The 26,138-nt window shown below is 57.1% G+C and overlaps 1 protein-coding gene across 3 annotated transcripts; it reads left to right on the forward strand.

Annotated features, from left to right (window-relative positions):
• On the forward strand, nucleotides 1-25,930 carry MAP2K3 (mitogen-activated protein kinase kinase 3). 3 transcript variants are annotated; one of them, XM_084537021.1, is made up of 14 exons: nucleotides 24-103; nucleotides 10,155-10,205; nucleotides 14,433-14,465; nucleotides 14,719-14,788; nucleotides 16,008-16,056; nucleotides 18,272-18,385; nucleotides 18,719-18,838; nucleotides 19,264-19,380; nucleotides 19,613-19,664; nucleotides 20,433-20,560; nucleotides 21,174-21,251; nucleotides 23,066-23,205; nucleotides 23,977-24,022; nucleotides 24,465-25,930. In XM_084537021.1, the coding sequence occupies exons 1-14, from the start codon at nucleotides 88-90 to the stop codon at nucleotides 24,546-24,548; spliced, it is 1,098 nt and encodes a 365-aa protein (XP_084393147.1). In that variant the 5' UTR covers nucleotides 24-87; the 3' UTR covers nucleotides 24,549-25,930. The 3 variants fall into 3 exon arrangements, with proteins under 3 accessions (XP_084393148.1, XP_084393147.1, XP_084393149.1); XM_084537022.1 differs by lacking the exon at nucleotides 10,155-10,205 and having other exon boundaries at nucleotides 1-103; nucleotides 24,465-25,610; XM_084537023.1 differs by lacking the exons at nucleotides 24-103; nucleotides 10,155-10,205 and adding an exon at nucleotides 1,384-1,421 and having other exon boundaries at nucleotides 24,465-25,610.
• Nucleotides 25,931-26,138: the final 208 nt, after the last annotated feature.

Here is a 26,138-nt window from a genome sequence, read left to right on the forward strand (position 1 = left end):
GCTGTTCTTCCTCCGCCGCCCGCCTCACTGGGCCGGACTCCGCCGGGCGCCGCGCTCTGCCCGGGCGCTGCGGGGCCGCCGCCAGCCATGTCCGTGCCCAGAGGTAGGAGCGGGGACAGGGGGTGATATGGGGACCCCAGGACCGATATAGGGACCCCGGGACCCCCTTCTTTTTTCCTCCGTTCCCGGGCTGCAGGCAGCCCACGCCATTCTGCGGGCACAGCCCGGCTGGGGGGCGTGGGGTCAGGGGGTGTAAATGGGTGTAAATGGGTGTAAATGGGGTGTAAAAGGGGTGTTAGGGGGGTTTTGGGGTGTAGGGGGGGTGTAGGGGGGGTTTGGGGTGTAGGGGAGCACCGTGGGGATAAGTGGTGAAGCGCCGTGGGTGTGCAGCACGTTGATATTTTTTTTGGAAAAAAAAGGTGATTTTGGTCCAGCTGGGAAAAAAAAAATCCCCAAACCCTAAAAAGGGGTATTAAGGGGTCGTGGGGTCGTAAGGGGGTGTGGAGGGGGAGTAAGGGGTGAAGGGTTCTGTGCTTGCAACATGTTGATAATTTTTTTTAAAAAAAGGATGATTTTGGTCCAGCTGGGGAAAAAAAAAAAATCCCCAAACCCCAAAAAGGGGGTTAGGGGGTCGTGGGGTCATAATGGGATGGGGGGGAGGTAAGGGGTGAATGGCTCTGTGTGTGCAGCACGGTGATAAATTTAAAAAAAAAAAAGTGAGTTTGGTAGAGCTGGGAAATAGCAAAAAAAAAAAAAAAAAAAAAAAAAAAGCAACAAGCTGACCCTATTCTGGAAGAAATGGCCCCAAATTGCCTCTCTTTCAACGCTGGTTTGGGGTGGTTCAGTGAGCGCCGTGCGTGGCTGGGGGCAGCCCGAGGGGGTCCCTGGGGAGCCCCCCATGACCGTGGGTGGCACCGTGGGTGACGGTGCCACCCGTGGGACCCGGTGGTGCCACCCATGGGACCCGGCGGTGCCACCGTGTCCCCGAGGGCAGCAGGGACCCGTCCGTGGAGCTCGTGCCGCCGGCGTGGAAGTCGCGGGGCTTTCCTCTCCGCAGCGGTGATGCGCTGGAAACTCGAAGTCAGGAGCCATGTGAGCAGATGAGCGCACCTCGGCGTGACTTTTGATTTTTTTGGGGGCTTTTTTTTTTTTTTTTTTTTTTTTTCCTCCTCCTCTGTACGCTCCGTGTCTTAAACGGAGGGAATGTGGACCTGAGTTTCCTGTTTGCTGTGTAAGCGGGGTGTGAATCAGCGGCGATTTACGGTGCGCCGAGCGGAGCTGCTGACTCACGGGTACGAGCGCATGCCTCCCTCCCGCCTGCCCCGGCTGCGGGGCTGCAACGGGGTTCATAAAAAGGCTGCGGGGAGCCCCGCCGTGCCCACACCTCGCCTGGGGTCTGTCTGCCTGGATGGAGAGCCGAGGTGAGCTCGGGGAGGGTTTTGGGGGGCTGCTTCGCTCGTGGGGTCATGGTGCTGTGCGTGTGTGTTCTCGTGCCCGCTTCTCGTGCCCTGCTGGCTGCTGAGATTTGGCTCGGTTTGGGTTTTGCCTGAAATGTGCTGGCTCCTGGGGAGGGTTTGCCGGTTGTGTGCTGCTCTTTTGGGGGTGTTGGTGGGCTGAGAGCGAGCTGCAGCCCGGAATTTAACCTGGGAAACTCAGGTGGCTTTGGGCTCCTGCTGGATGCAGCCCGGAATTTAACCCAGGAGATTCAAGTGGCTTCGGGCTCCCGCTGGCTGAAACTTGGAGTTTAACTTGGGGAAATTTAGGTGGCTTTGGGCTGCTGCTGGATGTAGCCCAGAACTTAACCTGGGTGATTCGGGTGGCTTTAGACTCCTGCTGAAATTTAACTTGGGAAATTCGGGTGGCTTTGGTGCTTCGGCTGGATGATGTAGCCTAGAATTTATCCCGGGAGATTCAGGTGGCTTCGTGCTCCTGCTGGAGGTGATGGGGGCAATGAATGGAGACGGCTGCCTCGTGGCTCGCAGGTTGGCCGTGCCCGTGACCGATGCGCGCAAAAACTCAGCTGCCGTCACCTTGGCTTAGTCACGGGGCTGTCTCCTGCCTCCGGAGTTTTTGGGGATGCGCGTGGCCACCTGTGACACGCGGGATAGGAATGGTGCCGGGCCGGAGCCTTTTTCCCCGCGCGGTGCTAAACATAGCTTGCGAGATAAACACCTGGCGGGGATTAGGGAAGCTCAGGAAGGATTTCGCCTTTCTTCCTCTTCCCGCTGCCGGCTTGATCCGAATTATCTCGCGGGGTGAGGGCTGTGTGTGTGGGAAACCTTCACTTGCGTTACCTCGCGCCGTCGAGCCTGATGGTTGCCCGAATATGCAAAATCTTATTTTGCATCTTTGGTTGCCTGTTTATTGATAGATTTGCGGGTTGCCTCAGGCCCCCAGCGCTCCGTCCAGCTCCATTTTCCCAACGTGGTGTCAGGACGGGAAGGAATTGTGCGTGGAGCTGTGGTGCTGCCTGTGCGCATTTGGAGAGCTCTGCGAGGGGCGGCTCCACACGTGGGCACGCTTTGAGAGCGCATCCTTCCCCTTAGCCAAGAGATTTTCCTCCAGGAGGGTTTGGCAGGTGCCTGGATGGGATCTGCTGCCCGTCACCACCACCTGGTTGTGTTTCCTTGGGGCTAGCAGCACGACCGGTGCCCTCGGTGCATGACCAGCGTGGGGGCTCTCAGCTCTGAACCCACAGAGCCAGGGTTTTGCTTTGCACCCACAGAACATCACACTGGAGGTGATAAATATTGAGCTGAGCTGTGCTTTGGCAGCCCCAAAGGCTGCTCTCCTGCTTGTCACCCGCTGCTTTTGTTCCCCAGGCCCAGGCTGCAGTGTGGGGCTGAGCCAGGGGTTGCTTTGAGCACAAACCTGGCCCCAAATCTGGTTTCTGCTGTAGAGAATCCGTGCGTGCACTGTGGGGCTTCTCCATTAGTACCCAGGTGTCGTGTCCCGGTGATTTTGGGGCTGAGGACGTGGGTTTTTTTGTCAGAGGATTGCTTTCACTGGGCTAACGGTGGCGGGGCCGCTCGCTGGGGGGAGAGCCGGGAGAGGAACTTGTGTTGTCTGGGGGTAATTTTACTCGCCCAACAAAAAGTTTGGGGTTTTACGGACGTGACTCAGGACTGCTTGTGGGTGCATACGGAGCTCCATTTACCCACAGCTGCTTGCTGACAAAACTCTGCAGTGCAGGTCGAGTCCTAGCCAGGGATTTTGGGGCAGCAGAGAGGATTTTTTACGGTGGGAACTGGAAATTCATTGTCTTTTTTTCCCAGTCTGGGAGGTGCTGCATCTCCCCATGGCCTTTTCATCCCCGTCTGAGTGTCTGTCCCCAAAACAGGTGGGTACAACACCAGCACAGCTCCTTTGGGAGCTCTCAGCATGGAAAAGGAGGAGCTGGGGGGGTCTGTCCCCTCCAGGCTGCAGCAGGGTCACTGCCAAAGGGGGTCTGTCCCATGCTTTGAGCCAGGTTTGCATCCTCTCAAGTGAAATGCTTATTTTTTATTTATTTATTTTTTTTAAGGGATAAATTTCCTTTAAAAACATCCCACGAGTGGGAGAGGAGGCAGGATGAGGAGGAGACAAAACTTAACCAGAAATTGTTTGCGGAGCATCCACCCTTCCTGCCCCCTACAGCGCCACGAAAAAATAATTAAAAAAAAAAAAAAAACAAAACACCCTCCTTTTGGAAAGGAGGAAGCCTCTTTTTGGTACAAACAGTTTCCAGCAGGGGCTGCTAACCTGTGCTGTGGTTTGGTGGGGTTGACGTGCCCAAAAACGCTGCGTGGGGCTGAGCCTGGTGCCTGCGTCCCGCATCCATCCGTGCCGGGAGCCGCAGGGTTTGACCCTGGCTGCGGGCTGCTCCCCTGCCGTGGTAGTGCCGGACGTTTTGGTGTATTTTAGGAAAGGTAAAGCTTTTTAATTACTGCTTTTTGTTCAGCCGGAGGTCTCAGATTTCCAGCAAACAAAACCTGCAGCTGGCGTTGGGTCCTGCTGGTGCCTCTCCAGAGGCGCTGAGCGGCGAGAGGGCGAAATGTTGGGCGCAATTAGCTGGGGGCACCACTCCTCCAGCTCAGGCTGTGCCCCCTTTTCCTTCTCCAAGTGCTGCAGCAGCATTTGCAGGTCGGGAGAGCTTGGCAAGGGCAGCAGCAGTGCCCCAGCCGAGTGCTTCTGCCCTGGGGTGGTTGTGACACCGGTGCCGCTTCCTGCCGGGGCCGCGGGCGGACGTGTGCTCGGAAAATGGTTTGCAACCAGCACGGCCAGGTCTGGAAGCAGGGAGCCTGCTGCTGCTGCTGCTGCTTTGGGGCTGGAGAGGGCTCGTCCTGGGGGTTCCCTGCTCCTCCCTGCCCTGGAGTGAGTTGGGTCCGTGGTGCACGACCTCGTGCAGATGAGGGGTGGGAAGGGAGGGTGCTCGGGGGGTGGTAGCGCAGCTGATGGATCCCAAACACACGGGGTGGATTGGGGTTATTTAGGGGAGCACGGGGTTATCTAGGAAGGTTTGGCGTGCCTGTGCTTGCAGGTTGGTTAGGTACCACGGTCCTGTGCAAAAAAAATCCCTCTTAGCCCAAATCTTGCAGAAAAGCCCCCCTGCCTTGGCCACCCGTCCTGCTCTTAGCACCTGCAGCCCGAGCCGGTGCCATCTCCTGCTGCCCACAGCTCAGTAGCACCGTTTTTTTTTCCTATTAAAGGTAGCAAAGAGCAAATACGGTGTGTGGGGGAGGCATTCCCTGCTGTAGGACAGAGATCTTGCTGCGCTGGGGAAGGGGAGGCTTGGCCCTGCTTGGAAAGGAGAGGACGGGTGAGGGCTGTCCCCTGCCCACGGTGCTGCATGCCGTGGGCTGCCCCGTGCAGCTCGTCCCTAAAAGTGACGTGGCTCTTTCTGCAAGAACCGGATGTATTCGGCAGCGAGGCTTTTTAAGAAAGCTGCTCTGCAGAGTTAAAAATCCCCTGCCGCCGCGGACGGCTTGGTTTCTCTCCTGAAATGCTGCCAAACTGAGCTTGGGGTGAAAATGAATGGACCCGGTGCCAGGGCTGCTCTTTGCCTCCTCCCGAGCACCTGGTAAAGGAGCAGCGAGGTGGCAGACCCAGCCACGCTCCACACCTGTCTGTAAAACCCCGTGTTTACACCCAGAAAAGCCTCTGCAACCTGTTCTGGCTGCGTTTTTTGTCGATCCCTGCGGCTGCTCGGCTTTGAGCACCTTTAGCTCCGCGCACCGGGGGGCTGATGGTGAGCAGCAGGAGCTGGTGGACGGCTGGGGTTGTCCTCCTGGGCTCCGCAGAGGCTGATTTCTTGCCCACCAGCAGCTTTTTGCAGGTATTAATTCACCCTGCCACTGCCTGGCTTGGTGGAGGATGCCTGGGCATCGAGCAAAGCGGTGTCTGGAGGAGGCACCTCTGGAAATTGCGGGTGCATTTTAATCCAAGTTCTTTATCAGCCTCGCGTGAGCTTTGCTGAGGAACCAGGCGGCCACTCAGCTTTTCCTCCGGCACCTCTCCCGTCCGTGAGATCTCTCCGTGTACATTCCAGGCTGCTGCAACGCTTCGCCCTTCATTTCTGGATCCCCGAAGAATTTCGCCTTCGGTAATCGTGGGTTTCCCCGTGGGGTTTTACAGGCACAGCTCGCCGAGGGAAGCCGTGAGCGGCAGCCACGGGGCCGGCAGCCAGCGCGTGCCTTCCCCTTATCTCGAGCAGGTTTCACCTCTTGCACCTCTCCTTCCAGCTCCTTTCTGCTCCATTTCATGCTCTGCCCTGCAGCGCGCCGCCCTTTCCCCCCCAAAAAACGCTGATTTGAGCCTTGCCCTTTGGGGCTAAAAGGGGATTTTTTTTTTTTCTCTTCGTTTTTCTCGTTGTTTTGTAAATGGAAATGATTCTTGGAAGCTCTCAGCGTGCCCCAGGAAAAGCTGCGAGCTGCAGGCTGGGCGGCACTGAGTCACTGCCTGCTCCTGCCCCGGGGACGTGAGCCGGATGTGTCGGGACAGCCTCTGCGGAGCCTGCTGCCTTCCCGGGACGTCTCAGACCACCTCCGAGAGCAAAAACCTGCTGGGCTCATTTCCACCCAGCCTCAAAAAACCTCGCAGTGCGGTGTGAATAAGCGATTCCTGAGCAGGGGGCGAGGAGGGCACAGCAAAAAAAAAAACTAAATAAACCCCAGCGAAACGGAAGCAGGCGAGCGAGGCTGTGCCCTTCCTGCGCTGGGGCTGCCACGTGGGGCTGCGGTGGGGAAACGCTGCCCGAGCTGGGCATCAGCCAGAGATGCCCTGTGGGTGCTGGGCACGTGGAAGGGTTTTTTTGTGGTGTGGAGCTGCTGAGAGTCCGTGGGGGTGATGCTTTGCAGCGGGGGAGTTTGGAGGAGCAAAGGAGAAATGGTTGCGGGCGACTTCTGCAAAAATGTGGGGTTTAGCAAGCGTGCTGCGCTTTTTTTATATAAAATCTTAACTTCCTGAGCTGCTGAGCGGCTGGGGCTGGCCTCAGGCAGCAGCTGGACATGGGTTGGGATGCAGACGTCAGTCTGTCCCCGGTGGTGTCCGTAGGGCTGGGGCAGAGGCTGCGAGGTGGTGGCTGCGGGTCCTGCTGTCTGCGGCGGTTTCCACCCTCTCGCCTCGCCGAAGCCCGAGGTTCCCCGATCACGGGGTGGGTTTTGCCTCTTTGCAGCACCCCAATTTGCTCCTTTCCTCCCTCTCAGCTCGGAAAAGCGCGTGCATGGATGTAACCGGGGGGAGAAACGTGGTCAAAGGCAGCAGGTGAGGGTGGCGAGGCAGAAATCCCCGTGCGTCTTCAGACGTGAGCGCAGGTTTGGGCACCGGAGAGCCGAATCTGGGTCTTGTGGTGCTCCCAGCCCTGCCTCCGTCGAGCTGCTGGTGGTGACGGACGGACAGACAGACCTGTTCTGACTCACGGACCCCGAGCTGAGTTTGCAGCACCTGCAGCCAGCTCACAGCCCTCGTGGTGCACCTGGGCCTGACTCAGCGGGGAGCTGTGACCCGCAGTCCCCGCGGGTGGCATCACTCCCGCTGCTCCCTTTCCTTCTGTCCCCCTCCCGGAGCAGGCAGCTGCAGACATTGAGCACTTCCTAATTATTATTATTATTATTATTAATTATTACTTTTTCCCCCCACAAATTCCACTTTCAGCCCAGGTACCCGTGTCATTTGCCGGGATGAAATCCCTCTTTCCCCACCCGAAATAAATCGGAGGGAGGATGGCAGGAAGCTAAAGAAGCAATTTTTATTTCTATTTATTTATTTTTAGTCGTTAAGACTCTGCATTAAAAGCAGAAAGAGGCAATACTTTGCCCTTTTACCAACTTTACAGGGTTTTGTGGCTAACTGGAGGTACTTGAAATTGCACCAAGCCGGGTAGGATGCGCTCAGGAACCAGAGCAGCAGCAGAGCTGGTGGCAGCAGTTCTGCCTCTCCCTCCTGGCTTTTCTTGAAGCACCATCTCCTTTTTCCTCTCCTCCTGCCCGTGAAGTCGCTGGGGTTGCTCCCAGCCCTTTTTCTCGTGGCAGCACGCCAGCACCGTGCTGCTCCCGGAGGTGGCTTGTGGTTGCCTGCACGGCGAGCTCCGAGCAGGTGTAGCCACTGCCACTGCTTTTTATTTTTATTTTTTGGGGAAAAAAATCCATCCTGAGCGATGATTGTGAGCCTGCAGCCCTGCAGGATGCTCTGCCCGGCCCCGTGCCTGCTCCGAAGAGGTGGGCAGAGGTTTTTTGCACAGGTCCTGCTGCACAGCTGTACAGTTTTTGGCATGGTGCAGCGTGTCCGATAACGCCACGGTGCCGTGCCAGCTGGCCGCTGCTCCAACGCTCCCCGAGGGCAGCCTGGCCTGTGCTCCTGTGGGTTTCCCAGCATGGAGCCAGTCTGCAGAGCCCCCTGTGTTGCAGAACACCGAGCTGCCATCAGGGAACAAAGCATAAAATGAAATGTGGCTGGTTTTTGCTTTCCCCAATCCCTTAGGGTGATGCAGGTAGCCTTAAAAATCCAACTGGAGCGTAACTGGGTGGTGACATCCTCCTGAAGCTGCAGCAGAGCCAGTGGGCTGGCCGGGCTGTTATCTGGCTGCTGCACGGAGCTGGGGTGTGCCTGGCAGCCCAGGGCTGGCAGCTGGGATGTCACCGCCGCGGTGGCTTCAGCTGGTGTCCCCGTCCCCAAATCCCTCCCTGTTTTGGGGTACTGGGCACTCGCAGTGCTCGCAGGCCATCCTGCTCTGCTGGAGTGATGGGAGCAGAAAGATGCCCCTGATCCCTTTCCTATCGGATTTTATTCCAAGGTTTTGCTTAAAAGCAGAGCTCTCACAGAGCTTCCAGGTTGGGATCGGGGCTGTGGTCCTGCCCATGGGGTTTTGCAGGGTCCTGGGTCCCCGCTGCCAGACCGGTGCATCCCCTCCCGGTGCCCCCGGCCTCATCCAGCCCTCGGAGAGGCCGCGGGTGGGCAGGGGAAGGGTGGGGAGAGGGCCTGGTGCTGGCAGGCTGCTGCTTGAGCTCATTGCTGTTTTTCAGGGTGTGCTCTTCCCCTCATTGAAGCCTGGCAGGGAGCGGCGGCAGCTGCCCGGCGTGCGAGGTTCGGCTGCTCAGAGCCCAGCAGCGGGGCTGGTGGCCCCGGGACCTGCAAAAAGATGGGTCTGGCTCCAAAAAAAATGGCATTTATTAGCATTTGGGATGTGCTGAGGCAGCACAGGCTCCACGAGGGGTTGTAGGGATCCTTGGAGCATCCCCTGTATGGGACGGGGATGTTGCTGTAGGGCTGGGGGGCAGCTCTTGTGCCAGCATCCCTTCAGCGCCGATGAGCTCGGCTTGAAACCATACCCGGGGAGTGGAAATGCTGCCGAGGAAAATATCTTCCGCAGTCCTTCTGGGGCTTGTATAAACACTATTTAAAATCGGAGGCGCTCATTAGGTCGGTATGCGCCTTTACCTCGACCTCTGACTTTTCTGCCTGCAAATGTGCGCGGGGCGGCGCAGCCCGCGCGGCGGAGGCACGTTTGCTATAATTAGGGGAAGGTGAAGGAGCTGCTGCAGCATCTGCCCCCCAGGCTGCCAGGGAAGCTGAAAACAAAGCTGCAACCTGTTCGGATTTGGTCAGGGACATCGGTGCAGGCTTCTCCAAACCCCACCCGGGCAGAAGAGGGGAGAGCAGCGAGGCTCGGCCACGATCCTCGCACGTGTTGGCGGAGCCGGGGGTGATTTTTTTCCACGCCTCCGTCCTTCTCCTTTGCTATTTCCCAGCCGAATCCAGGCGGCAGCTTGGACTTGGCCAGCGGAGATGCCGTCTCAGTTGTCAGCCTGGAATAGCTGCCGAGCTGGGAGCCGGCGTTGTGATGGAACAAGCTTCGCACTATTTGTTGTGGGAATGGTTGTCAGTGGCAAAGCAATTAGCCGGGCACCTGCAGCGCGAAGAAATCCGACCTTGTGCTGCCTGGCACTCCCTGGGTGCCAAAGGGCTGAGCGTGGGTGCTCAGGGCCATGTATTTGAGCCCCTCCGAGCACTTACATCCCCTGTACCCCGGTGTTTTGTGCTCCTGCATGGAGCTGCAGGCATCACCGTGCAAAGCTCTGCACCGATGGGGGGCTCAGGATGGCAGGAGCACTGCTGCTCCCCCACAGAACCCACCCAGCCCACGGCAGCACCTTTGCGAGCCTCACACCCTTGGGTTTTTATCCTGGGGAGTGGGATCGGGATGGCAGAGGGGAGCTGGGCTCCGAGGGTCGAACCCTCCACAGCGGCGAAGGCGTCCCCCGGGGGATGCGCCGCGGGAGCCCTGCGCCTCGATGGCTCCCGGCGCTGGCTCCCCCCCAGCTTCCTGTTGACGTCAGCGGTTATTTCGCCCGCTGCATTTTTTTTTTTTTTTTTTTTTTTTTTTTTTTTTTTTACAACTGTTGAGCTTTCAAGTGTAACCCGAGCTGAGACCGGCCAACCTCAGCAGCTGCCCATGCGGGGACGCGGCGCTGCCAGCGCCGTCCCCCCCAGCCTCCCCCAGCCGCAGACCCCCGGCACGCAGCGGGGACCCCAAAAAGGGGGCTGCTGGCACCTTCCGAGCATGCAGCCCCACCGAGGGTAAGCCGTGGTGCTCGCCAAAAGGCCCCTGCAGCGGATCCCACGGGCTTTTTTTTTTTTTCCCTCCCTCCTCCGGCTCCCCCATCCCTCCCTTCCGCCAGGCGTGCCCGTTTCTGTTCTTCATTTCTGGGAAGCCATGGACAAGAGGCAAGGTAGGTGTTGCAATTTCCAAAGCACGTGCCGGAGGGGGGGGCGACCGAACGGCTGCTTGAGGTGCCAAAAGGGGACGGTGGAACTTTTCTGGGGTCCCTCCACGGAGTTTTTCTCCCCTCTGCTCGCTCGGGAAGGGGGGTTCTGCATGTGCAGCTCGGGGATCTATTTTTAAAGCTCTGGAAACTTGCATGTTTTGCACGGGGTTGGAGCGCTGGCATCTTAGCAGAAATCCAGCAGAGCTCCGGGAAGGAGCCTGTCCCTCTTCTGGTGGTGTTCCCAGGGCTTTCCAGCAGCCTTTACACACCCATTGCAGCCGGTGGGGGCTTCTCTTCCAGCCTGCTTGGGTTTTTCTCTTTCTCTTTTTGCAGAAGTGCTGGGCGCAGGGCGGCGGTGGCTTGCAGCAGCCCCTCTGCAGGCTGATGAGTGATGGCTCTCGGCAGGTTGAGCGCCGCTTTTCCGCTTACACAGGGAGCTTTTTCCACTCCCGTGACCCAAGCAGCCAAATTCCCCTCTCTGCTTTGTTGCACCCTGCCTCTATTTTTTATTTCCTTTTGAGGATCCTTTTTTTTTTCCTTTTCTTTTTCTTTTGGCCCTTCCTTTGCAGCCAGGCTGGGACCCACCCTGCAGCCCTGTGCCTTTTCTGCAGCATTTGGCCCCCGTCTGCAGGTCGAGGGGAATCGGGGGGCACCCAAAATGTCTTCCCCAGCAGTGTTTGACTCCCGTCTGCAGATTGAGGGGAATTTGGGGGCCCCCAAACTCTTTCTCCAGCACTAACCCCACCGTGCAGCCCCTGCAGCAGCCCCTGCACCCGGCAGGTCCGTCCGTGTTCCAGGACTTCACCTGGAGTGCAGGGGAGGCTCGGAGAGGTTTGATTTCAAAGGTCAGCTCAGGCAAATAGCTTTATTTGCAGTTCTTTAGGTTGTCCTGTTCGCTCCTCTCCACCCACGCCGGCGGAGTGGGAAGGCCAAACCTCCCGGGGAGAGGTGCAGCGGGATGGGGCTGAGGTTGGGGAGGAGGAGGAGGAGGATTTCAGCGTTGAATTGAGCAGTTCCAGGAAATGAATGTGTCCGGTCTTAGCTGGTGCGGGCTGTGGCATGAGGGTGGGGGGGGGAAAAAAGCCCTTTTTTTTCTTTCTTTAGGAGGAAATGGTGCCTTTCTTAGCATAAAGGATGCAGTTACGTGCCTGCGGCGTCACGTGGGCTACGAGCTCGGCTGCGCTAGGAACTTCGGTCAGCTCATTTTCCCCAGCCCGGGTGCATGCACGGTGCTGTGTGACCCGTGCTTTTGGCTTTTCGGACATGTTTTCGGCTCGGGCTGGGGGTGACGGGGCTCGGATTAATGGGGCCGTGCCCCCAGGTTGCCCCGTCCCCATTTGGCTGCTGTGGAAGCGATCTGAGGTCACCGCGAGCAGTGGGTGACTCTTGCAAGAGCCCTGTGCCCTGGTACAAGCTGGTGCATCCCCAGGACTTGCAGGTGACAGAAAGCGTCCCCCTGTCCCCAGCAGCTCTCCCGTGGGGTCCCAAATTTGGGGGCGAGCTGCTGAGAGCCTGGCAGGTGACAGGGAGCTGAGAGCAGCCGCCTGCGGGGGCCGACAGCAGATGCTGCCCCAGGACCTGCTCAGGGCAGAAGGGATTGAATTGCAAGGTCGTGCTGTGCTCATCCCACCGCCTGTTTGTTCCTCTGGCACCGGGCGTCCTGCTCTGGGGCTGCCACCAGCTTTGGGGGTGACACTGGGCAGTGTGCTGGGGACAGCAGTGCTGGGCTCTGGTCCCCCACGGCCACCATCTGCCTGCCCCGAGCAGGCAGTGTGCACCCCGAGCAGGGTGCACAGAGCTTCAGGACAGCACCGTTTGCCTCTTTCTTATTATTTATTTTATTCATTTTTTAAAAGAAATTTAATTATTTCTGGGCTGTGCTCAAGAGGAAGTGGCTCCTGCCTGCTCCACCCCTGCACGGCCGGACCTGTGCTGCTTCTGTGGCTGCGAGCAGCAGGAGAAACGCTGCCAGCGCTTTTTGGAGAGGTTTGCAGGATGCTGGGGAGTTTGGCCCCGTGGCAAACACGGGGAGAGCAGGAAGAGGCAAACCCCATCCCTGCCTCGGCTCCCCCGTGGGGACAGCCGTGTGATTTTATTCCTGCAGGCATGGGCTGAGCTGGGTTTTCCATCCCCGTGAGCAGCCTGGGCAGAGCGTGGTGTCAGCGGTGCTTTCTGGAGCTGGGAATGTTTTTAGGGGCTGGGCACGAGCAGGGGGAAGGGGAGGGTGTGAGCTCTGTGGCTCCCTAATTCTGTTTCACGGGGTACAATCGATGCACGGAGACGCGATGTGGTTTTCCAGCACGGCGCACGGGGACTTTGCAGCGGGGATCTCCCCATCCCGTGCTGACCCTTCCACCCGTGCTCTCAAACCCTGCTACGGGCACAAGGCTCTGCATCGATTCTTGACCCCAAGATTCCTCCTGCCAGCTCCTGGGGCTCCATCAGGGCTGACACCACAGCCTTGGGGCCGCTGCGTTGGTGACCCTGCGTGAGTCAGCGCGCTGCGAGCGGGGCTGTCGGGGGAGCGGGCAGCACAGAGGGAGCATTGTGCTCCTGCTGGGGTTACTATGGCGATTGGGGAGAAGGAGAGCAAACAGATTAAGCAAAATACCAGCCGGGATGGGGTGTGTGTGTGTGTATGGGGGTTGTTTCAGGGCTTCCTGCGAAGGTCTGGCTGGTGGCTGCGCCCTCCGCCAGGCAGAAGGTGGCTGGGGGGGCTGACATGGGATTGCAGGCGTTTGGTTCGCCCTGACCTGTTTTTTTTTTTTGGCTGAGCAGGAGGTGCAGGGTTGGTTGGGTGGGTGTTCAGCAGCTCAGCATCCCTGGATTGCTGCCTGCATCCCTGAGCCATGTGCTAAATGCAGCACGCTGGGTGGGATGGGAGCCTGTGCCCCCTGGGCTCTCCCACCCCCTGGCTGCAGGAGGATGCTGCAGCCCCCGGGTTTTGGCTCCGGGGCTGGCTGCAGGGAGGGAAGGCGGTGCCTGAACACGGGGATGTCAGCTTTCCTTTGGCTCCGTTTTGTGTTTGCTCCCGGCGTTGCTCAACCAGGTATTTTTGCAGTGTCCTCAGTGGGTGCACGGGGATATTTATAGCTCCATCTGCCAGCCTGGCCGGGTGCGGGGTTGGGAAGGGAAACCTCGCAGGTTTGTGAACCAGTGATCAAACCCCACAGTTGCCAGGACTGTGTCAGCTTTCCGGGACCCATTTCCAGCCCAGCAGGATGGGTTTGGTGCAGAGCAGCCGGGCTGAAGCTGCCCACCCGTGGTGCCCCCCCAGCAGGGCAGGATGCATCCAGGAGCATCTCCCCTCCTTCCTGCCCAGCTCCCAGCTCCTCGCCTCTCCCCTCCCTTTCCCAGCAGCGTTGGAAGTGCTGGACTTTGTCCCAGGAGCCATTCCTCATGGCAGGGAGCCTGCACGAGGCCACAAGGAGCTGGGCACAAGCTCGCCCCGTGCTTGGAGCCCACCTCATGGGGCTGCTTCTCACACAGCTCCCCAGGCCCCTTGTCCCTGCAGGGGATCAGGGCAGCAAAGCAGGGCTCTGGCCATCCCATTTCGGGCTCCATCTCCTTCCCATTTCAGGCCCATCTCCTTGTGCTGTTTGGAGCTGGGCAGGAGAGCATCCTGAGGGCTGCTCCTGACGGGCCTGGCCTTCTCCCATCTCTCAGCCCATGCAGACCGGGCCTGAATTTGTGTCTAGCAGTGCTGAGGCAGCCAGCTCCTGCCTGGTTTTGTGCTATTTTCCCTTGGTGGCACGTGGGGGTGTCCCCATTTGGGGTGGGGGTTAGTTACTGCTCGGCTTGCTTGTGGTCTGGTGGCCTCCAACCTGCTATCAGCGTGGAGCAGAGATGGCCTGGCCACTTCCCTGCCTGTTTCTGCAGCTGTGATGGATCTGTCCCATCCCATCCCATATGCAGCAGGCTCTGTGGGGCTGTGAACACCCTGATAAATGGGTTTGTGCATCCCAAACTGGCCTGGCGGGGAGCACAGGAGCTGGGGCAGCAGAGCTGAGGTCAGGGCTGGTGGCGTGGGGACCTCTTGTGGCTGGTCAAGCCGGGATGGGGCTGGGTGCCAGCACCCCTCTGTCCTCCTGGTGTGTTCCTCGGATGGTACATGGGGCCGTGAGGGGTGCGTGCTTTGTGCCTGCTGCTCTGGAGCACCAAAACTGACCCCGTGTCTCTGCTCTCTTCCAGATTCCAAGGGATCCTTGGAGCCGCACAAACCAGGTGAGTGCCCAGCAGGAACAGCAGCTTCAGCCCATCCCCTAAACGCCAGCAATTAAAATCCCCAAAGAGGAGGAACCCTTAATGGTCACAGGGGGTTAACAGGCGCTTTTGGGATGGCTGAGGAGCAGTGCAAGGTGTGAGGCCAGGAAAAGGGTTTCTGTGCACCCCCGGGCCGGGGGGCTGTGGGTAGGAGGATGCTTGAAGGCAGAGAAATAAAAATGCCAGTTGCTCACGTGTGCGTCTTCTCTTCCAGTGAAAAGCAAGAAGAAGCGGGAGCTGAGGATAACATGTGTCCCCATCAAGCAGCCCGTTGCCAACACAACGTAAGTGGGGTTTGACGAAAAGCAGGCAGCTGAAATTCCTGCTCTGTGATGCTCTTCCCAAACACCACAGGCTGCGCCTCCGCCGCTCAGCCCTGCTTGTACCAGGAGCCCTTTCCAGAGACCCTCGGCAGCTCTGGCAGAGCAGTGAAATCCTCCGAGGGGAAATTTCACTCCCTAAAAGCCCAGATAGGGCAGATCTGTGAGCTGGGGAGCTGGGGAAGTCCCCTGTTAGTGCCGTGCAGCCTGGCATGCACACAGCAGCCACCTCCTACCCCCGTGGCTTCATATCTCTGAATTTCCCCTGGCAAAGGTGTCCGCCTGGAGCCTGCAGGGTGCTTGCATGCCCAGAGCACTCCTGTAGAGGCTGCTGCCAGGTGCCTGTGATCCCTTTTCTCTGCACTTCTCGAGGTGCAATGCAAATATTTGCTCAGTGCAAGGCTTTTTTCATGAGCACGAGCACTTCCTTGAAGCTGGAGCTCGCTGCATCGCTCTGACGGGAGCTAAACAGGAGGCTAAAACAAATTGCTCAATTTCCAATCCGACACGCTCACAGCTGGGGAAAGCACGGAAGCGAAGCACGAGGGACAAAAGGCTAAAGTCTGCTCCAAAAGCACCCTGCTACCAGTAGTGGGAAGTGGGCAACGATGGGGAAAAAGCCGTAAGGGAAGCCTTTTTTTTTTTTTTTTTTTGCCAGCGTGCTGTTGTGCAAAGTGTGACCCTGTGAAATGCTGGCTGCTCCGCATGCCAGGCTGCCTGGAACAGGCCGTGGAGTGTACACAAATGACTCACGGCTGAGGAATTACCTGTTGTTCCCTAGGCGTGTGTTTCGGGCTACGTGGCTGTCCTGTTACAACACCTGCCTGTCAAAACATGACAGCCGAGCCGCTCTGCCACGGGAACAGCTCGTGGGATCAGTCGGGGATCCGCGGGCTCGCCTACCGAGCGGGGATGGTTTCGGAGCCTGCTGGTTCGATGCATGCCTCACCTCGCTGACTGCCCGGGGTTCTCGCTGGCTGTGTTTAGCAAATGCTTTGTGGGTGGTGTTCGCACGATGAAAGCCTTTGTGAGCGTTTGGAGGGGGCTGATCTGAGCCCGTAACAACAAGGCATGGTGGAAAGCAGTGGATGAAAGCGCTGGAAGGAACACAAAACCTGGCCCTGCAGAAGGGGGACCACGGAGCTGTGCTTTCCTCTGACTTTCTCTCTCTTTTTCCTCGCAGGCCCCCGAGGAACCTGGACTCCAGGACGTTCATCACCATCGGAGATAAGGTACGTGCTGACGCGGTTTCTTTTTGCTTCTTCCAATTTGAGAGACCTGATTTAAAAAAAAAGAGCTGCTAGAAACAGCCACTGCTGCTCTTTTATTTCATCCCCTTGTTACAGGCTCTCCTGGGGCTGCAGAAGGCTGTTTGTGAGTGAGCTAAAAATACAGGGTGGTGCCTCGGGTCAGCCCTGCGCCTTGCTGCTTCCCTCCCAGGCTGAGCAGCTCGCTCCGTGGGCACCATCGGGGCCCCTCGGTGCAAGGCTTTAGGGTCTGGGGAGAGCTGGGACGGAGGGGAAAGGGAGAGAGGAGGCAGCTTGGGTTAGATCCAGGGCACAGCCCCACAGCCCTTGTTGTTTTCTAGCTGTTGTGTATTAATAGCTCGGGGAGAGAGGCTCCGTGTGGCAGCCTGGGCACAGCGTGTGCGCTGGGAGCGTGCTGCAGCGTGGGGACAGCTCTCTGTGCTGGCTGCTGTCCCTGCCGTGCCTTTCTCCAAGGGATTCAGCAGCTGTGCTCTGCCTGCTCTGGTGGCTCTGGTATTTGCAGGAGGGGTCTGATCTGGGTGCTGGAGTGACAGGATGTAGGATGGAGGAAGGTTTGGGTGACGGGGTGGAGGATCTCAGGTCCATCTGATCTGTGCAGGTGGTGTCCTGCATCTCTGCAGGGCAGGGGGTGAGGGATGCAGTAAGGGGGATGCTGATTGTGTTGGAGCATCGCCTCTGCCCCTGGGCAGGGCCGTCTTGGTTCCTGGAGTGTGCTGGGAACTACCAGCTTCTGGGGAAGCCTGTGGGTAAATGCCAGGAAAAACCAACACACAACAATAACCTGGAACAACTGCACAACGCGTGTCCTGAAAAGCACCACGAGATCCTTCCTGGAGGCTGCTGCAGGAGCAGCGAGCCTGTACCGTGCCTCTGCCCAGGCCAGCGGGATACAGGGGGGGAGATTGTAGGGTCCCCACATCCCTGTATGCACCGTCCTGCCCGGAACAGAGCTGGCACCTTCCCGTGCCAGGCAGCGCATATCTCACCGCTGAGCTCAACCCCAGACCTCTCCTGCTCCCTGCCTCGGCCGCCTGCCAGCCACATCTGGCTCGCATAAACGCTGCTTGCTGCCGGCTGCCCCGTGGCCAGCGTGGCGGGGGAGCTGGCTAGCCACCAGCCTGGCAGCCCCAGCTCCCATTTTGGCCCCCCAGCAGCGAGTTCTGCCTCCTTTCTGCCCGGGGTGTAGCTCGTGGGTGGTGTTTCCGACGCGGCGTGCGCTTTTCCCACCCTTTGTGGCTGCTGGGTCACTTGGGCATCCTGGTATTATTTTTTTTTCCCCGGGACCGGAGGAAGACTCGCAGGCTGGCTGAAGTTCCTCCTGCTTGAAAGGAGGTCTGTAACTTATTAGGAGCGATGAATGCAGCCTCCCAAAATAGCCCATGGCTCACTCGAGCAGTTTATGCCCTGCCCAGCGGCGCAGGCAATTACAGGGTAACGCGTGGTTAGGGAAACTTGTCTGGGGGTTGTGCACAGCCTCGCTCGCTCCCTGCTGCCTGAACACTGGGGGTTTGTCTTTTTCCAGCTGGAAATGAAGTTCAGGTCATTGCACTGCCTGAGCTCTTTTCTTGGTGCTAGCTCATGCTGTGCCTTGCTGGCTGCTATCTGATGGCGGGGTGAGGTGCTGAAAGCAGGCACAACCTGAGCTGCCCGATGCTGGGAATTGGGTTGTGGCGTGTGCCACCCTGTCTAAGAGCAGCTTTGCACAAGCTGGGTGCTGTCGGACACGTGGGTGTGCTTGTGGTCACACGGGGGCAGGCAGGGATGCCCCACTGGGCACTGGGATCTGGTGCCGATCCTGAATCCCAGTAGCTGCCTGGGAGCTGCTGAAACCCTGCAGGTTGTTCACAGCAGAAATACCCTTGGGGCAGTCATCCTGAGCAGGCAGACCAGCACCAACTGCTGGAGCCTTTTCCAGGGGCAACGTGCCCTGGCTGAAAGGATGAAACTCCTGATCTCTAGCTTCAGAGGGAGAATTCAGTGAGCCCTGGTGAGTTTGGGGGCTCAACAGAGTGAAAAATGCATCCATCTCCTCCGAGCCTGGTGCCTAGAGCTGCTGGAATCCTGTAGGCACCATCATTTGGGAGCGCTCTGCATGGGAGAGATGCAAGCTTGGAATTTTGCCTTTGGAGATGAGCACGCCCATGTCTGATTTCTTTTTTTTTAATGTCTCTTCCTGTAGAACTTCGAGGTGGAAGCTGATGACCTGGTGACGATTTCGGAGCTGGGCCGTGGGGCTTACGGAGTAGTGGAGAAAGTCCGGCACGCGCAGAGCGGCACCATCATGGCCGTGAAGGTGAGCCCAGCTGCCTGCCAGAGGGCTGGAGGTTGGGACGTGAAGCTCCAGGGCAGCAGAGAGGCTCTGCTGGGGACAGAGAGGTGCGGGAGGTTAGAGGGATGCTGATTTTAGCAGCCTCCGGTGTCCCTGTGCAGCTTGGTGTGGCTCCATCAAAGCAGGTTTTGAAATCCAAGAGTGGAGCCCTGGGCTTAGGTGGTGTCATCCCTTAAGGAGCTGCCTGGAAAAGGGAATCTGGGCATCTCCTGAGGGTGCTACTGGCTGTAAAACTCCACCTACATCAAAACCTTCTTTTTTTTTTTTTTTTTTTTTTTTTAAATATGTTTGTCTCAGAGGATTCGAGCGACTGTGAACACGCAGGAGCAAAAGAGGCTGTTGATGGACTTGGATATCTCCATGAGGACGGTCGACTGCTTCTACACCGTCACCTTCTACGGAGCCCTCTTCCGAGAGGTACTGGGCTGGTGGGGAGCTGCTGGGCTGCACAGCACCTTGGGGCCGGGCGAGATCTCCAAAGGCACAAAACTGTCTCAAGCCACCTTGGCTTTCTTCAGCCAAGCTGGTCTCTTTGAGATGCAGCAAAATTGAACTCCTGCCTCCTCCAGGCAGCGTGCAGCAGGTCCCTTTTGTCCCCACGTTGTCGTTGGCTGGGCTGGATTTCAGGGAGACCCTGCTAGGGAGGCTGTTGCAGGCAGTTTTGGTGGTACCTGAACGTCTGTGCCCATCATGCCTGGTGTGGAGGCAGTGTGCTGGTGCCTGGGGAGCTCAGTTTGCCCCAGGTGGAAGGGGCAGGGTCTGTTTGTCTGTCCCCACCACTCCCTTCAGCTCCTGGGGTTTTCTAGGGAATTCCCACTCAGCTGCTTTCTCTCTATCTGCAGGGTGACGTGTGGATCTGCATGGAGCTCATGGACACCTCCCTAGATAAATTCTACAAGAAAGTACTAGAGAAGAAGAAAACCATCCCTGAAGACATTTTGGGGAAAATGGCTGTGTCTGTGAGTGCCTTTTGGGTTCATACATGTTTTTGTGCTCCCCCCAGGCCTTGCAGTGATGCGTGCCACCCCTCACGTGTAACTTTGTGCTGGGTTTTGCACTCATGGGGGTTGAATGCAGCCTGTCTGAGTCCTCTGCTCAGACACGCAGCGTTTAGAAATGGGTGGTGTGTTCACAGTGAAATGCTGGTGCTGCGTGTGTCTAACAGTTCTCTCCTGCTCTGTTTGTCACCAGATTGTACGGGCTCTGGAGCATCTGCACAGTAAGCTGTCCGTAATCCATAGAGGTAGGTGCTGGCTGGGATTCGTGTGATGTGGTTGGAGTGCTAACCTTATAAATTACATGGATTGTGCCTCTGGGGCCCCTGCAGGGGTATCTGATGGCACTTGGGACCGTGGTGGGCAGACCTGGATGCCCAGGGCCTGTTCCTGAGATGTATTTTTCATGCATCTCCTTTCATGATGTTGTTTTCTTCATCCATTCTGGATGAAAGGTTGAATATAATGACCAACTTCCTCACTGCCTGTACTTCTGTGGACATCTCTGGCCCTCTCTGAGCACAGAGATGCGTTGCAGGCAGCTCTTGGGGACAAAATCCCATACACTTCCTGGCTGAGTAGTTCTGGCAAGGTGAGAGCTGAAGGAGACCTTGCAAATCACGGATGGGAATCGTAACACAATCATAACACCCAGGCTCTGCTCTTCATCTTAATGTAGCTCCTTGTGGACAGCTCATGATGAGCATGAGACAAGCTGTCCTGAGAACTTGATAGGGGTTGAACTTTCAAGGCTCTGCTGGGTGTATAAATGCCCCCTAAGGAGCAGGGTATTAGCTCCTCAGCATTTTATCTCATCTGTGTAAGGATCTTTTGATCTCCAGGCCTGCTCTGCCTGGAGGGCAGGGTTATAGGCCTGCCTGGGAACAACCTTTACTTTGATAAAAGCACGGTGGGGTTTTGTCTCCATTCCGTGGTCCCCTCCCTCCCTGTGTTGTCCCAGGCTCTGCGCTACCTCTGCAGAGGCCCCATCTGCTCTCTCGTGTTCTCTCTTTTAGACGTGAAACCTTCCAATGTGCTCATCAACAAGGAGGGACACGTGAAGATGTGTGACTTTGGGATCAGTGGCTACTTGGTGGACTCGGTCGCAAAGACCATGGATGCTGGCTGCAAACCGTACATGGCTGTAAGTGGGGAGCCGTCCAGCCTTGGCCCAAAGAGGCTGCTCTTAAAAATCAGTCCGTGTTCCCCTCTGTCCTGAGATACAAACCATTACGGAGCGCTCTGGGCTTCCTGATCCAGCAGGATCCTCCAAGGAAGGGATCACCCTCCCTGTAAACCCTCCTGTTTGTGTTAATCCTGCAGCAGGCTCTCCCTTTGCCACCTTCCCTTCCCAGAAGGGTGAAAACCTGGCTGGTGCTGGTTGTGGTGGTTGGACGGGCTGCTCTTCTTGGTTAGAAAATGCTGAGGCTTTTCTTGGCAGGGTCATTTCATTCCTTGCTCTCAAGTCAGTGTGAATTTCTCACTGTCATCCGTGGTGTGTGTGGGTAGCTTGTGCTCCTGGGGCAGGGATGGTGCGAGTCACGCTCAGGAGCTGGAGGGGAGCATTTGTGGGGTTTGTGTGGAACAATACATGGCTTTCATCGGTGCTCGTAGATTTAACCTCAAGCCCTGCTTTCGCGGGGACGTGACCCAGGGGAATCCACCCAGCCTGGGTTTTGGAGCCAGAGCTCTGCTGCGTGTGGTTTGCTCTGGGAAAACGAGACAGAGTCGTAATATCTTCCATTTTGCTCTTACAGCCAGAAAGAATAAATCCTGAGCTGAACCAGAAGGGCTACAACGTGAAGTCGGATGTCTGGAGTCTGGGGATCACCATGGTAAGGCAGCAGGCTGAGGCCAGTGCCCTGCGATGCAGGGGTGGGATGGGGTCTGTGCTGGGGGGCTCCCACCCTGCTGCAGGCTGTGGGGTCTGAGGCTTTCACCCCTGCTAAATGGGGCTGAATTCTGAGTGTAACAGCTCAGGGCACGAGCAGATAACCAGGGCACGGAGGGGTTGTGGTTCCCTTTGCACTCAGGGCCACTGGGCTTTTGTAGGCATCCCCCAACCTGGCTTTTAAAGCCACCTGCAAGGCTTTGCTTTGCAGTTCCCCTCGTACTGGCTGGAGAGGTGGTCGGCAGAGCTGGTTACAAGGAGCAGGGTTCTCTGTGGCTGGCTCGCAGCCTTCCTGCAAGCACACCCCTCCTGTATTAGCTGTGCCTGGTAGGAGGATCACGATGAATTTGCCTGCCCCCCAAGGGGTGATGTGCATGGCCTGCAGCAGTCCCGCCTCCGGGGTAGCTTGCAGCAGCCCACAGAAAGGGGAAATGCTTTGAGTTCCAAAATCGCAGCTGCACAGGATGGTGGATCTACCTCCAAAACAGCTGAAATCGTCTGGCACTGGAAGGCGAAGGAAATCCCAGCTGTTGGCTTTAAGGGGATGCTGCCCGAGAACGCTTCTCTTGCTTTCCAGGAGATTCTCTCTCTAGGGCTAGATTATTTTCATTAATTTTTCTTGCACCCTCTTAGCTGTGACCTTTGTTTTGGGCGCTGCGTCCAGGCATTTGGGTGTGCTGCACAGATATTTTGACAAATATTCTCTCTTCCCTGGCTGGTCTTGTCCGGGGTGCCAAACCCGAGCCCCCTCTTCTTGGTACCCCTGTGCCATGCGGAGCTGGGCTGGCTGGCCAGCTGTGAAGCAGGCTGGGAATGTAATCAGCTCCGGCTTTCCTCCGAGATGCAGGAAGCTGTGGGATGGGAGATTGTGTCAATGACGACATCTCTGAACCTTTCCAGTGCTGGATGGGAGAGGGGACCTTGCTGAAAGCCTGCCAGCCTGCAGCTGAAAGGAGCCCTGACCTGATTCCCTTTAATGTCTTCCTCCTGGGCTGGCTTCCTGTTATTTTATTTCTGGAGGGGTGTGATTGATTTCAGACCGGCCAAATTTAGGGCTGTTGAGGTGCGGGGCTAATCCAGGCCTTTCCGGGCTGCTGGCTTCATTCAGCTCTCCAGCAGCTGAGTTCCCCAGATGGGGGCCCCTGGCTCTGTCCCACATCCCTGCACATTTCTCATCCCTCCCATCCTGTCCTGCCCTGCCAGGCTTTGCTGTCCATCTCCAGACAGGAGCTGACCTTTGGCAGGAGATGCCCAGGAGCTGTGAAGGGCTTTTTCCTGCTGGAGTGGGTGATGGAGCAGGGCTGACTCGTACCAAGGACCCAGTAGCTGAAGTGGTTTGGCAGCAGTCTTCCTAAATGATGTTCTAGCACTTTTTTTTTGGGTTCGTGGATGTTTTTTGTGCTCATGCAGCACCCTGAAGCCCAGAGGCCAGTTTCTGGTGAGAAGCCAGCGCAGACATGGTGTGCGCGCTGCTGCTATCTTTTAAACTAATCCCATTTTACATATCTTTGTCTGCTTCCTGTAAATGCATTAATTTGCTGAGCAGGCCTCAAAAGGAAGTATTTTTGGCCTCTGGGTTTTTGTATTTAAAAAGGAGGAGAAAAAAAAAAAAAAAGGTAGCATGACCCAAATTGAGAACTGTTGGTAAGGAAAGAGGTTTTTCATTCTGAATCTGAGCTTGCTGCAGCCTCTGAGGCGGCGGGCTGCGTGGGGTGGAGGTGACCCCGATGTCTCACGTCGGCCTGTCCCTGTCCCCAGATCGAGCTGGCCATTCTCCGTTTCCCGTACGAGTCCTGGGGCACCCCCTTCCAGCAGCTCAAGCAAGTGGTGGAGGAGCCGTCGCCCCAGCTGCCTGCCGACCGCTTCTCCAAGGAGTTTGTGGACTTCACGGCGCAGTGGTGAGTCTCCAGGAGGGTTTGTGGCTTCCCCCGACCTGCCTGAAAGGGTCTGCAGGGGCTGGAGCGAGGCGTGGGGCTGGGTTTGTCCAGCTTTGGAGCCCGGTTCTCCCTCCCTGCACCAAGCTGGCATTCGGCCACGGCAGGAAGCTCAGCCCCAGCGGGTTTTGCTCTCGTCCTGACTCACCCCGGCTGCTGGAAGGTGCAGAGGTTTCTCTTCCCCTTTCACCATTGGCGCTGCTGAAATTGTGGTGGTTTCTGGCAAAGCGGCAATGAAACGAGAACAAACCCCCTGGCAGTGTCTGGGTGCCACCGGGTGAGAGCTGACCCGTGGTTTTGTGGGCACCGCAGCTGGAGAGCTGCTCCCCTCGGGGTGTCCCCTGCTCCTGGCGTGCTCCGAGCCCCTCGGGGAGGTGCCAGGGCTCCAGTGAGCCTTGAGGTGCTCTGCCCAGCCTGCCGGCTGCAGGGAAGCCTCTCCCCTCCTTCCCTGGTCTTGGGGACAAGAGCAAGGCTGCGTGCTGCTTGGCTTGTCCCCTCTGTGGCAAAACCCTCACTCATTTTTTTGCAGTTCCCTCTCTGGCCGCTCTGTAGGGCTGCATGGTTCAGAGCTGCTTGGGAAGGAGTTGTGGTGCCTGGGTAGTGGAGATCCCATCCCATTGACCCCATGCAGAGGCGAGGGTGTGAGGGGAAGAAAAAAAAAAAAAAGAGAGAGAGAAAAGATCCTACAGCCTTTCTCTTGTGTTTTCTTTTTTTTTTTTTTTTTTTCCTTTCCAGCTTAAGGAAGAACCCTGCTGAGCGAATGAACTATTTAGAACTTATGGTAAGTGCGGAGCTGTTTCTGCTGGCCTCGGTCTCACTTCTGAAACATTTTTTGGGATAAAGGGCCCTAGCAAAATGGAATAACAGGGTGTGGGGTGGGGGTGATTTTCAGGCACATAGTGGGGTGGGTGTAGCATGGCTGAAGTGGAAGGGTGTGCTGAATTCAGGGGTGTTAAGGTCAGTTTCTAAGTGCTTTCTCCCTCTCTCCTATCTGCTCTTGGTGGCTTTAGGCAAACAACCTCAAAAATTGGTTGCCTGGGTGGGGTTAAACCCAGAAATGCCAAACCTGGAAGCGTTAAGCTTTGTGCTGAGGGATGGTGTCCACGGGAGCCTGGGGAGGACACTGGTGTCCCCCTGGCCATTTGTGTGACATCCCCCGGGGGCTGCTTTTGGGCTGGTCCATCCTGGGATGTGACTGACGTTGTCTCGGTTCTCGTTGGCAGGAACACCCCTTCTTTACCTTGCACGACACCAAAGAGACTGACATGGCCTCCTTCGTGACAGAGATCCTCGGGGAAGACTCCTAACTCAAAGCTCACGGCTTCTGCAGTCCCCTCCACCCGGCATCCCTGCAGCACAGCCGACGAGGACTCGAGTCAGTGGTGGTTTGCACAGATCACATTTCCCCCACCCACGGGCGTCTCCGGGCCTGGCCACCCTTGCAGTCTCTTTTCTCTTTGCCCCGTAACTGAAATCCCCCAGGAGGAGCCTTCTGAAGCCGACACCTTCCCGACTAAGCCACCACAACCGAAGGCTCAGGAGCTTCCCGTGGGTGCCAGGCACGTCCCCTACAACGAGGGGATGGTGCCCATGGTACCTGAGTGGGGCCAGGCACCGTCTGTCATCACTCCTGGCACAACAGGCACAGAGTTTTTTTTACCTTTCTTCCCCTTTGATGACTGGGAGGGCAGAGAGAAAACATTCTGCTGTGCTTTCGCACTCCTCGTCTGCCCTGCCCCAAGCCCCATCCCCAAACTGTGTCCCTTCTGTGCCTGCCTCTCTGCCCCAAGGCTCCTGGGCAGCTTTTTAGGAGGCTCCACAGCTCCCTGGGTACACCGCTGTTCCCACAAGAAGCCGTTTTAATGCCTGGTTCGACCCTTCAGTGCAGCACCAGACCTGGCACCCCCTTCCCACCCCCTCACCGCCTCCATCCAACGGCCTCTTGAAGGTGGAGGGGGAAACATTTTTGGATGAGCCACACCGTGCTCTGCGTCCCCAGGGGACGGGGTGGACGAGTGGGACCCTGGTGGCCGCCTCCAGCCTCAGTTTTGGAGGACGTGGGGACAGAAACCATCCAACACCACCCGCAGCCTCTGCCTCTGCCTTCCCCAGCTCCTCGGCCGGAGAGGATGCTGCTCCATCTCCCTTCCCAGCCCGGGCTCGTGTAAGACCTCGCACTGTGACACCCCTCGTTTCGGAGGCCCTGCTGCCACCTTTGCATCCCGAGCTGCCTTCGAGCCCCATGGCTGCCCACTGGGATGTCAGCCAAAACCCCAAACCCAACGACTTGCACGGGGGCTGCTGCCAGTTGTACATTTTCTGTCTATATATGATGGACTTCGTAACGTGTTTCCTAGTTTTAACCTAACTTGCTATAAATTAAAAAAAAAAAAAGCCCTTCTGTGGGGGAGGAGGGAGGAGCGGTTTCTTCTCCGCTAGCAAATCCACTGTGAAAACCTGATGTGTTTCCCCGCTCCCCCAGCCTCAGCAGCCTGCGAGGAGCTACGGGAGCAAAAGGGATTTCTGTCTTCTACTGTACGTGGTCACAGGACAAACGCACCGGCTGTGGATTTATTTTTTTTTTTTTTTGATAGATTGAGTTTTCAGAGGGATTTTTTTTCCTTTTCTAATATATATTTGTGTGGGTGTATGTGCGCGTGCTCTATATATTATATATTTTTAAAAATCAGTGACGAATGTGTGAATGTCTGTGTGGCTAGCAGTTTTGGTGAAATGGCTAGCAATTTTCTGGCTAAATTTGGGGTGGTGGGGAAGACTTCTAGAAGAGACCCCGGCCTAAGATTTTTTTTTTTTTTTAAAGAAATGCATCTATTTTTTAAGCGACTCTTTTAAAAATGTTTTTCCTAAAATCCCTGCCCTGGAGGCCTGGATTTTAG

Source organism: Aythya ferina (genome assembly GCF_964211825.1).
Source record: "Aythya ferina genome assembly, chromosome: 15".
In the NCBI taxonomy this organism is placed as follows: domain Eukaryota; kingdom Metazoa; phylum Chordata; class Aves; order Anseriformes; family Anatidae; genus Aythya; species Aythya ferina.